Source organism: Eumetopias jubatus, unplaced genomic scaffold (genome assembly GCF_037043125.1).
Source record: "Eumetopias jubatus isolate StellerSeaLion01/CBP00866 unplaced genomic scaffold, mEumJub1_p1.0 scaffold_6, whole genome shotgun sequence".
Taxonomy (NCBI): Eukaryota; Metazoa; Chordata; class Mammalia; order Carnivora; family Otariidae; genus Eumetopias; species Eumetopias jubatus.
The window spans coordinates 33,302,062-33,315,111 of record NW_028274812.1 but is presented as its reverse complement, the minus strand read 5'-3'; the positions used below and the strand labels follow the sequence as shown (position 1 = coordinate 33,315,111).

Here is a 13,050-nt window from a genome sequence, read left to right as displayed (position 1 = left end):
TTTCCTTGTGAGTATAAGAAACACCATTTCATTTACGCAGAAAAATACAGCTGTCCCTCTAGGATGTTTCTGAGGACCTCATTAACTATAATATAATCAACCCTTTCTGATTCCACTGGATTAGAGAAAGATTAAAGGCATCCAAACTATCATAAATGTGTTTACCTCCATCTAGACTCCTGGAGACCCGTTTGCTAGAGGTACGCTCAAAGTGTGGTGCGGGCCTGTCAATGAGGGTGCTTGCCTGACGGGTCTGGGCCTGGGTGCGGCCGCTGTAGCGGAATTTGGACCCCAAGGTCAGGAACTTGGCCTTTGGTGGCTGCTCTGGAGACACAAGCCTGTAGGGAGAAACAAAGAACCGAAATAGGAGCCTTTATGAATTTTTTTTAAGAAAAAAAACGTTGAAACTTTGTATTTTAATATCCCACTTTACTAATAAGATCACTCAATTTAAAGAGCAAAAGGCTGCCTAAACTTTCTAATGAAAAAGAACATTATTTATAAACCCTCCTACATACAGAGCTTTAGGCGAGTGATAAGATGACTAAATCCACAGTCATGAATTCATGAATAATAGGTTTCCCTCAACCTGAGCAAAAGAGCAACTGTTCTCAGCGTATATCAAAGGCTATTTATTTGTATTAGCTTAAATCATTTATATAAACACATATGTCTGAATTCTTGCTCCTGATTTTAAGTGCCAAGTGGCAATCCATTACCATTAGTAATTCTCAATATTTATGTCTATTTCTCCTGGGAAAGAACATCCAAATGCAGGACTCCATTCCATCAAGTGACGCTTTCCCATGAGGAGACAGCACGCAGGAGATCTATAGAGATGACTAACATCCTCTCTGCCAGCACAGCTCCACTGCTCACACCCAGGGCTCACAATAAATGAAGGCCAACTTTCTTGATGGCAAATACTTTCAGACTTATGCAAAACTATGTTTTTAGTAAATAAAGCCAATCTTGTCTGGCATACAACTGGAATTGTCTCACTTCCATTGTCTAATCACGAGTTGGCAAAACGCCTTAACAAAAAAAGATAATCTTGGAGCTCTTACAGCATTTATTAAACAAGACAGCTTTAGTTGACAATTCCAGAATATGCGCTTCATCAAAATGTTTCCTTTCATTCTCCAAGGAGTGCTTTCTTACAGAGTTTGTTACCATTTCAAGTATTTTTAGACTTTCAGCTCAGCTTTTTTTGTTTGTTTAGAAATCTTCTTCTGCTTAAAAGCAACAAAAACAGATTCTAGTCGAGGTAAATCTACAGGTGATAATACAAGAGGCAACCCTCCATCAATTCTCAATGATATTAACCCAGAAAAACAATGTATTGGGATTAAACTGAAGAAAGAAGAACCAATACTCTCTGGCCCTCTTGGTGGTAATCTATTCACGTAAGGTAGCAGACGACTTTCTTGAAAACTTCCATTATCTGCAAAAGATTTTCAAAGGAGACACAGAAGATGCTGCTGAGAAAATCTACTCTTATGATGGCCAGTGCCTCAAACTGTACTTTGGGAAAAGCTATACATTCTTAAATTAGAATTATGGAATACTAGAAATTTAGGCCATAACAGAACTCTTATTTGTGCTCTGAATTATTTTTCTCCAACAGTTGAGGAAACTAAGGCACAGAAAGATTAACTTTCTCAGCATCCTGATCATAAATAAGAGAGGCAGGTGAGAAATGTGGTCATTACCTTTCTCTCCCTCTCTCTCTCTCTCTCTCTCTCGTTGACTATGACAAGGTTTCCCTACCTAGCAACCAGTTAAAGAGGATCTAGGAATGCTCTGTAAGAGAGCAATGATCTATAGAAAGGAAAGGGTCACTGGCAGGCTCATCACTGCAATAATAAAGAAATATTCATTCTTGGGGCACTTGGGTGGCTCAGTCAAGTGTCCAACTCTTGATTTGAGACCCACATCAGACTCTACGCTGTGGAGTCTGCTTAAGATTCTCTCTCCCTCTCCCCTTCCTAACCCTCTATCTCTCTTGCCCCCCTTCAAAAAAAAAAAAAAAAAGGCAAGAAATACTCATTCTTGAAAAACAAGTTAGCTAAATCCCATGTATCTTTATCATCTATTCATGAAGTATACTCTATAGTTAATGGAAAATCAACCAGAGGAAAAAAGAAGTATTTCTAAAGAATACCTCAAAGGGAAAATATGCATTGGTGACCCCAAAAGAAACCACCCCATCCCCCAAAATTATTAAACTAAAGACAACAAGCGTTGGCAAGGATGAGGAGAAATTGGGACTCTTGCACACCATTGGTGGGAATGCACAATGATGCAGAAGTTACGGAAAACGGTATGGAGGTTCCTCAAAACATTAAACATAGAATTACCACATGATCCAAAAAAATCCCACTTCTGGATATTTATCAAAAAAAAAAAAAAAAACCCTGAAATCGGGATCTTGAAGAGAAATTAGTAGCACTCCTATGTTCATTACAGCACTCTTTGCAATAGTTAAGATGTGGAAACAACATAAACATTCACTGAGAGGAACGGATAAAGATGATGTGGTCTATGCACAGGGCAGAGTGCTATTCGGCCTTATGAGAAAAAGAATTCTGCAATACTCGACAACATGGATGGACCTTGAGGACATCACGCTGAGTGGAACGAGCCAGACACAGAAAGGCAGTGCATGATTCCACTTATATGAGGAAGCTAGAACAGTCAAATTCATAGATTCAAGGACTGGAATGGTGTACCAGGGGCTGGCAGGAGAGGGAAATGGGGAGTTATTAGTCACCGGGCATAAAGCTTCAGTGAAGATGAATAAGCTCTAGAGATCTACTGCATGACACACGCCTACAGTCAACAATATGTCATACACGTGACGTTTAAGAGGATAGATCTCATGTTATCTGACCCAATAAAGTGTAATTATTCAAAAACAAAAATAAAAGATGGGACATAAAGAGAAGAGTGAGGTTGGGGGTATCTGGCATCCATGTGTAGGGTCACCTCAGTTGACTGCATCTCTCAATCAAAGGCCAGGTCCTCCTAGAATGACCAGCTTCACACAAGGATTTACTTACTGGTAGCTCTCATTTCCAGTTCTAGTAACTGCTCCCCACCCCCAGCAGTGACAACACCCCTTCAGGCCTAGGGGTGTTACCAAATCCTACTCATGAAACCCTATTCAAATTTAAAAAAAAAATTTAAACTAGAAACAGGACACCTGATTGTGGGAATTATGAAAAATCTTAAAGGATACATAGGTAAAGGGATAGATCTTTTTAAAGATTTAACCTTCTTTTACAAAATTAATTGAACTCACAAAAAAAAAAAACTGAAACTTCAGTCTTCAGAAAACAATTTTAAACAAAATTAAGAAAACCTCCATTAGTGCTTTCTGACTTTCTGGTTATTAGCTTATCTTCTATAACTTCACATGGATCTGTGCTAGGTCCCATATGTTATTATTATATGTTATCATTGAGCAAGTGCTCAATAAATACAGGCTGGATCACTAGAGAGAATCCCATGGTCACCTTTTCCTAGAGGGCACTTGAATTTACGTAGCCAGAAAAATCCAAAGACATGTCTACCTGTCCATTCTTCAGAATCCTCTTTCTCACTATTACATAGTCACAGCATTGAAGAAAAGCTTTTGAAATCCCTTACGCCGGGATTTTAGAGAAGGGGAGTTGGGCTCTAAGTTCTAGAAGTTCCAATACACAGCGAGAACTACTGCTGAATATTTCAGCTTTAATTTAGTAAACAAAACAATCCCGCTGCTAGAAAAAGTCCTTTGTAAAATGAAGTTGTTGGTTTTATTTTTTCCCCCACTTATGAAAGTAAGCTCTCATTTATATAGACTAGGGTATATAACCAGTTAAACATCTAAGTCCAGGTGAGGAGCGTTCTATACAACCATACTTCTTTAGTCTAATTTGTTTTTAAGGTAACAGACGATTGGTTGCCATTGAAATACATATCAGATTATCCACTTACGCATTTTGTAAAAGATATTTTAAAAATATAAGTCCAAGAAATAGAAGGCAAGTATTTTAAAGGCGTATATCTATCTAACACAATGTAAGATTAGGAAAGTCATTAACTAGAGGATTATTTTATTCCAACTTGAGATAAAATACTTCCTTGCCCAAACGGCACCAGTGCACACACACACAAAATATTAACTTACAGATTAATTTTTTGACAACAAAGAAATCCTCAATTAAGTTGCAATTAAATAGAAGCAAATACCAAAACAAAAATGGACTGAACACAGACATTTATTAGTTTTTTCTAAAAGAATATTTTTGGTGGCTTAAGTCAACAGTAGTCCAAATAAATTTCCTACAAAAATGTAGGCTAAGCAACAAAATGTTTCAAGATCACTGAACAATTATTTCGTCTTGACGTTACTTTTATTTACCAACTGAGACCCTACCGTCATAAAAACAACATCAAAATCACTACAAGACCTCAATCATTTCACTTTTGGGAATTTAAAAGCTATAAATAAGGACCTAATCACTCTACAGTTTTAATGGTTCTGAGCAAGATGATCTAAGGACTAGCACAAAAGAAATCAACATTTACATATTTTACTGCTTAAGAAGCACAGTAAGGATTTATAATGGGAGAATTTTTATAAAATATTAATGTTTTTACCTATGGAAAGTAAAGGAACGTTTTAAGAAAAACCCACATTTCAGTTACTAAAGTCAATCAGACATTTAACAATAAAGCTCTCTATGAAGCAGCAGATGAGACTAATTCACTTGGAATTACTCTGGATCTACAATGCCAAGTTTAAATGACAGTTTCATGCCAACCTACAGGAACCTTGTGTTAATCTTGTTTATATGCCGCCACCACCACTACCACCAAAGCACATCCGCTGTGAATAAGGTCAGGAAGTATAGCACAGCGGGTACACAGTGGGCCCCCTGTGAGCCGCAGGGCCTGGCTCTGAACTCCATCTCCACCCATGACTGTCTATAAGACCACAGGCACGTCTCTTAACTTCTCTGTTTCGCAGTTTTTCCAAACGTAAAGTGAAGATTACAATGATGTTGTAAAGATTAAAAGAATTGATCCATGTACAGCACTTAGAAGGGTGATAGGCCCTATCAAACACTCCAAGAAGAATAACAGCTTTATTATTATGTTCTTGTTCCACTAATATTAGTCTGGCTGAGTGGCTATCAATCAGTAGAAAGATCTGTGTCTTTAATGGCTTCAATCTGAAAGCCATTTTAATTTTCTGAAGAAATCCTTTGCATCTTTTGTGATAGAAACAGAACAAAATCCAGATTTGATTCAAAGCACTCTGCAGATGAATTATGAATGCCTTGCTTTAGATACACTGCTTCCTACCATTTGCAAGAAAAGCTATACAAGGTTTAAAGATCTAAAAATCCTTTTGTTAACCATTATCTCAAAAGTCTGCAGAAGCAAACTGGTCTACTTTTAAATTGGGAGTCGTGGCATGTCAGCAAAAATGGAACAACCTAAGGCTTTGAAGGGCTAACAGACATTTCAGAAATGCTTGCTAGAAGAATCCCAGAGGAAGGACCACACAGAGGTGACCAGTGTGGGCTTTGGAATCACAGAGCCAGATCCCTAGCTCTGCGCAGGCGCCTGGCCCCTGTGCCCTCTATGGGCACCCAGCTCTGAGCCACTTGCTCAGTGGGGGTGAGCAATAAATGAGACGGTGCAAGGTAAAGCAAGGGGTTATGTTTCTGACAACAATATACGCTCAACAAATGTAGCACCTGTCATTTCTAAAATAATTATTGTTTCTATTATCATTACCTGACAGGAAAGCCTGCTATCTGTTCTGCCTTGATCTGTGTCATTTAACTCATAAATGTTATCTACTAGCTTTATTTGAGGCAGGCTCACATTGTCTTAAGGAGAAATTTGTCATGGCTTCAAGAGAAATTACAAACTTTTCAAAGATTTATTTGCTCAGTGTAACTATGTCAGATGGATTCAAGTATATTTTAGGAGTTACATTTCTCTAAAATGAGTATATTAGAGCAGTCTTGAAAACAGATTATGTGTCAATTTAACTTGAAAGAGTCACCTGTACCAGCTAATAATTCACCTTAAAAATAGCATACTGAGGTACCAGACTAAGAATAATGATGATACTGATGGTGAAAAGAAACATTATTATATACCATATACCAGAAATAGTTCTACATTTGTTTTGTGTTTTTTCTCACTTAGTTTTCAAAGCAACCCTATAAGGCAGGTATTATTATTACCATCGCACGGATGAGAAAGTGAGACTCAGAAAGGTAGAGTAACTTACCCACAGTCACACACCCAGTGTGTGGTGGGACAGGAGTAGCAAGCAAGAGCCCAAGGCAAAAAGCTTCAAGATGGAGGATCCAGACACATAGCTATATAGACCCCAGTAATATGAACTGAAGAAATAGGGAAAATGACCAGGTAAGAAGAGTAATGTAGAAATATGCCCTTGAAGACAAGGATAAAAAGAGATGGGACCCAAGCTGAATATAACTAGAGGGTCTAAGGAGACCTTCTGGTTTTCTTATTTGTCTATTTTGGTTTTTACAGGAGTAAGACATGGACGTGTTTATTGGCCAAAGAAGTCAAAGGCACTCACTGGAGAGTACATAATGTACAAAGCATGACTCTATGTGAGGCATAAAATGAAGAATTAAAACTCCATAGGGAATGATTGTTTTTTCCTTGAGACAGGATAGAGGGAAAGAATGCATAGAAAAGAGGGGGGAATGCTACATAATTATGGGCAAAAGAAGGAAAACAGAGGGTATGTGAAACCGAGAATGCTGATGACCACAGCTTTTAGAATCTGTGACCCACGCAAAGGGGGCATCTGAGCAGAGAGGCCAGGTTCCTAGGGGCTCAGGAAGATCATGAATATTGTAATGGGAAAGGAAGTAAAAGGTTTGACTGCCTGGTAGCTCTGAGGATCCAGCCGATACGGGAAATAACATATCTGTAACAGCACTAATCCAGAGTGTGTATACCAGGAGAGCTGCTGCTGAAGGCAGCGTCTGCAAACACAGATGCAGAAGTGGTAAGTTCGAGACACGGGACTGACCCAGGACCAGCAGCCTGGCAGGCTGATGTGTACACAGGGCACGTGGTTGGATCATCCTGACAGAGTAGCAAAGGGACAGACCCCCAGGGTTTGGGCTGGTTGGGCAAAGAAGTTAAACAGGAGGGAGCTGGTAAGAACAACGAAATGAAGCCTGTGATGAATGATGGTGGCAAGAGAAATGACAGCCAGGTTTGAAGAGAGTGGTGACAGTAGGAAAGGTAGCTGTAGTCAGTGGAGTTTGGGACCACTGTAGACACAGGTCGGCTCTGAGTGAGGACAAGGCACGCCCAAGGAGATCTGGTAAGGGAGGAGGGCAAAAACCGTAAAATAGGGCGTGGCTGCATCTGTCCTTCTCTCCATGACCACCTCTTAATACACACAGGTAACCAATAGCTGTTCTAATGAATTTTAAGCTGTTGCATTAAAATTACCTGTAGAAAGTATGATGTTCCACGCACACTTTCCATAGCCTTTTTGCTGCCTGATGGTTTGGCAGTTTGAATCCAATGGTGCTCTCAAATTGTTCGAGCTAGAATAAATCAATAAACTAAATCAGCATATTTCCTTAGAAGTTGATTAGAAGCTACTGAAAAACATGGATTCAGATGTTTCTGTAAGAAGTTAATTCTTCTCAAAAAAAGGAGACATTCGTATACCCAGTGTAATTACACAAAATGAATTTTTCGTAGACTGCAATACTAGTTTCTATGAAAAGCAAGTACAACTACGGACTCTAACCCATGTCCACTACAACTCATTCTACCACCTTCCTATTGATCTCTATCACTTAGTTGTTTCGACAACAACAAAATAATGGCCCCCCAACTATGTGTCAGGCACTTACTACTTTCCCTTTTTGCTAAAGGGTATGGGTGGCTCTTGCTTATTTATTTATTTTTTAGCAACAGGGAGTTTCATGCAGGTTTATCATTAAGAACTCCGACCTTTTTTGCCATGAAAGAATAAAGAATAGTTCATTTTATTAAAACTCAATGGGAAAAAATTCAGTTAGCACACGGCCATAAAGAAGAACACTGACCAAAGCTGTTCAGATATGCCCAGGCGCACGTGACATTGCTTACCTCTGCCGGCCTAACTTTAATGTAGAAGTTACTGCGCTTATAGGAAATTTTCAAGATTTTCGGCCAAGCAAAACGATTGATTCTCAGTCTGTCTTTGTAAATGAGGAGCCCGTTAGCGCACACACCCAGCTTGATGTCCACACCTTCCGAGTCCTGCCAAGCATAAGCCATTTGACCATGGTTAAAGCTGTCAAAGTTACATAAGTCAGGAAGCTCATTATCCCGCCCTCTCCTTAAACCATGACCAGGAACACCAACTTTACAGGTTGGTATTTAAATCTCAGTGACAGTACACAAGTGGACACAGAACATCTTAAATCTATTATCTTCTGGGATCAAATCTGATTTGTCAAAGAGGTGTAGCCACCTGTCCACAGGATACAATATTCTCCAAAAGGCATAACTTCTATGTTCCCAAGCCTGCCTGCAAGAGCTGATGGGGAAGAAGGGAAAGAGAACTCAATGCAGACATTCTGAAGAGACAGGGTTTTCCTGGAGGCTATTCCAGCCCTTGGGGACAGTCTGTCGGCCCACCCTCAGGTGTGGTCAGCCATTTTACTTCAGGCAAATTTATTTCAGATGGACTATGCTAGCTAAGAGCTGTTAAATTTATGCCTCTATTCAGCAAAACACCAATCCCTCAGAGAAAATTTCTCTTGGAGGCCAACTGCTGAAATCTCTTAATTCTTCCGAGCCACTCCTCAATAACTCAGAGGGCTGACCTCCAGTCTGCATTATAGCATTGCTTTGGCTGGCATATTTCAACGGACTGCAGACTAGTCTTGAATTTATTCAAATGGTTTTCACTCCCAGCATTTTAACTTGGAATAGATGACAATCTAGAATAATCACAAGCCTGAACGATTTTTAAAAATCAAATAAATTTACAGATAAAAGTGAAATAGTGTCTCCTCACATTGCAAGTAATATTGAGGATGCAATAGCACGACACTCAAAATACACAGGTCATTGTTTAACTTTTAAGGGAAGAACTGGATTTCATTCAAGATATGTAAAATTGAAGATTATTATTCAGAGAGATCCACATTTTCAGAAATCATTTCCAACATGGCAGAAATTCTTACTGAGCCTGCTGAAACAAACACCACATTTAACCCAAGTCTCAAATTCAATGGAAGTGTAACATTTTGACAGCCTTGTTACTGAATCATCTAATACAAATCAGGTTACTCTTTTAAAAATAAAAGGACAGTACTAAGTAACGCAAGTCAATTGCTTTCTCTGCTGCCGTACCTGAATAATTCATATTTACACATAAAATTACATTGGACAATCCAAGCAGGTTTAAAAAGCTCATCTATAAGGTGCTTTATTCACCCATATCTGGCAGCCCCAATTCTCTCTAGGAACAGAGAAAAAAGCTGGGATAGATCAGGCACAGGTGCCCAAGCAACTTGGCACCAGCCACAAATGATGCGTTCGTCAAAAACATCACTGGCCATGGCCACAGGGAGGAGGCCAGAAGACTGCCCAAGACAGCATGTTCTCACCACAAGTAGGGAGGCAACACTGACTTGAAACACTGAACAAAGTCACCTCTAGTCTGAAGCAATCTTCAGACAAGACACAAGCTATTTTATCGGACTTAGGAATAAACACAATCTGGAACCAAGTAAATCGGTTCATTTTCCGTTGTTCCATGTACTGCTTCAGAATTATCACTATTTGTGTGAAAACGAATTACAGATAAAAGAGTAACAAGCAAAAGGGAAAAAAGCATGCCTTAGTCCTCCATATTTGACTTCTGCCAATCATTCAGCAACCAAGTCAGAAAAATAAACTAATAAAAAAGGAACACCTCAGGGAGCTGTCACCTATGCATATCAGTAGGATCCCAGGCCCTCTGACCTCTGAATGGGCTCAGCCCATGGAAAGTTCTCACAGATAAGAGAGAGGACAGACAGAAGGGAGGTCAGGGACATGTCCCTGTGACAACTGCAGCTCCTCTGAAGACCGTCCTCCCCACACACACAGCTCTCCTTCTGGGTTCTGGCCACCACTCTCTGCCCTCACCCCTTCGGAGGACTTGGGAGGGCTACTGGTATGAGCCCAGAGGTATCCCAGGCTCGTGGTTTCCCTGTACCTGTGTGTCAAGAGTCCTTCCATTCAACACTCTTAGGCCTGTCCTAATGGGAATGTGCCGTTAAGAACTTTTAATAAAATTTTTTTTTATTTAAATATAATCAAGACAATGAAAGATGTATGAAGGCACAAACTTCAAACTCCACCCAAAGTTCTTTTAAATTGCTACAGACTTTCTTCTCAACAAGCTACAAGTATCTTCCCTCATCAAATATTATGAGCCTATCACATGACAAACAGAATGAATAAATGAATGTTACTCTGAACTTGTTAAAAAAGCAATCTGTCCCAACCCCATAGCAAAAATGGAAATTATACTGAAATAGAGCCCACAACTTTTTTTGGCTTTTCTAAGGTACACCTTAAAAAACAAGAATCGTGAAATCTTGCCAAGTTATTGCCATCTAAGAACTGGTTTTTAACTAGTGATCAACAAATGAAAAAATTTATACGTGGCCAGAGTAACGGGGTTTAAGAAGAGAGACCCATGGGCTTTTTGGTCCCAAACCTGTTCTCTCCTGCCTCCCCCTGTCTGGGTCTCTCGGCTGACCCCGCCTGTCTCCATCACAGAGAGAAAGGAGCTGGAAAACACACAAGTGGTAGGAAGCCCCATTTCACCTCCTACAATTTATCAGAAGGTATCAGGCAAATATGGGAATGCTTAACAATATGTGGCTTAAGCAAGTCATTCTCTGCACTCTGTCTTATGCAGTTGTAAATGAAAAAAAAAAACACTCAAATCTCAAATGAGGTGGTGTAAGTGGAAGGATTTTTAAGAATTAAAGGCATCTAGCACCTAGCAGTTAAAAATGATGATGCCAGAGACTATTTACTGACATGGAAAAAAATCTTTTAACAGAGCAAGCAAAAACAAACAACCAACAAAAAACAAACCCTTCACAAAATGATACCTGTAGTATGATCCTATTGAAAAAATGCCTCAGAGTTCAAGTGCTCAGAAATGGTTTTGTTTTTTGTTTTTTTAAAGAAAACAAGAAAATGTTTCAAAATAGCAATAGTGTTTATTTCTGCATAAAGAGATTTCAGTGGTTTTTCTTTTTTTCCCCTTGTTTGCTTCTATTTTCTGTAATGTACACCTATTTACTTTTATAACCAGGAAAAACAGTTAAAGAATAAAGGAAGCCACTGGAGAAAAAAAGTGCTTTGCAAACATGAAGTACTATCAACACAAGAGCAGGAATGATTAATCTGAGGCCTAGGGAGGGAAGAGATCTTCGGGTGGGAGGCTTTCCAAGAGATTTCTCCAATCACACAGTCAGAGATTCCTAGGCTACACGTAGGGATTAGCAGGCTCTTTTAAAGCACATTTTTCAAAACCAAATTCACCTTTCACCTTACCTCCTGCTCTCCTCCTGGGCTCCCTGAGCTCTGTGATCATCTGGACTAGGGTCATGAAGCACGTGATGCTTATTAGTGGCATCTTCCCAACTCAATCCCTTTCTCCTATCACCTAGCCCATCGTTCCATCCTCTCCCCACCTCTCAAATAAGGCTGCAGGTGCTGCATCCCCTGGAGCCCGGGCCAGTCTCCTCCATCTTACAAGAAGTACCAAAACAGACCTGCGGAGAAGAACCCGACCCTCAGACTCCTTTACAGGCCCAAGTTTTTTTCAAAAATGGTTACATCCATACTGCTTTTGCCCTTTCATGGTTGCTAGGAACTGCTCTTTTCTCCCACGACTGAGGTGGGAGAGGCGGCTGGGAGAGAGGCAGCACTTGACACAGCCAAAGCGGGGATGCAGAATAAGCCAGGGCAGGGGGTAAAGATGGCTGACAAGGGGAGTCTTACAGTAAGTAGGTGTGAAAGAGTATTAACTGAAAAGACTGAGAAAAGAAGTAGGGCGAGAATCAATGGTCCTTCCCACAAGCATAAACCCCACCGTTAGTCACAGAAGAAATATTACAGACACCCTTGGGTGAGGGCGAAGAGCTTTTTCCTAAAAGTGAGCTAGGCCACTCTGAAACTGGAGTCCTCTCAGAACTTCTGTTACAGTTGGGAAAGATGCCACTTCCCAGGACACGGACAGTACCTTGGCATGATGTAGGTCAACACCATACATGGAGAGCCTCTTTGCATTTTCTAAGAACTGAGAATCAGCTTGTGCTGGAGATAAGCCCCTGAGAATCAAAAGAAACAATATTATCTCATTGGCAGGTGCAAGGCAAACGTGGCCAAAACGGGAAAGGAGCATATGAGCTCAGAGCGTCCAGGCTGGAGACGGTAACCCCGCAAAATCTGCAGACAAGCAGGAAATGGGTGAGAAGGCTCACCTCTGAACCTTAGGCATTTTTCCTCATAAGATAAAAAGGGTAAGGGTAGAGATTTAGATTACCTTAGAAAATTATTTTCAGGTTTTTTCCCCACTGGGGAAATGGGTGTAACATGAATTACCTGAGAGTGAAAAAGTGATCTCATCTTTCTGAAAAAGGCAAATTCTTGCTTCCTACTCCTTCATTTTATTTCACCAGGATTGATCATAATACAGACCACAAGTACTTGTATTTGATTTTACACCTACGGTAGTTAACACAGATCACATCCTGCCCATACTAAAATTATTTCCATCCCCGTCTCTAGTCACAACTCCACAAGTTTTCAGCTCCCACAGAGCAGGACTCCATATTCACCGTGGCATTTCAGGACCTGCTATTTCAAATTCAAATTATACAGTAAATACCTATCGAATAGAATTGGAATAAAGTTAATAATATAAGAAATACTGCTCCCCCCCCCCTTTTTTTTTTACAGAAAGGTCAATGAATGCGG

At 40.0% G+C, this 13,050-nt stretch overlaps 1 protein-coding gene across 5 annotated transcripts in view; it reads right to left on the bottom strand.

Annotated features, from left to right (window-relative positions):
- EPB41L2 (erythrocyte membrane protein band 4.1 like 2) overlaps positions 1–13,050 on the bottom strand; it is a 205,508-nt gene that overhangs the window by 47,463 nt on the left and 144,995 nt on the right. For all 5 annotated transcript variants that reach the window (XM_028125387.2, XM_028125384.2, XM_028125385.2 and 2 more), the window contains exons 8-11: positions 12,314–12,401; positions 8,161–8,313; positions 7,510–7,607; positions 166–338 (exon numbers count right to left, since the gene is read on the bottom strand). In XM_028125387.2, the coding sequence (XP_027981188.2) occupies positions 166–338; positions 7,510–7,607; positions 8,161–8,313; positions 12,314–12,401 (512 nt within the window). The remainder of the gene's footprint in view (positions 1–165; positions 339–7,509; positions 7,608–8,160; positions 8,314–12,313; positions 12,402–13,050) is intronic.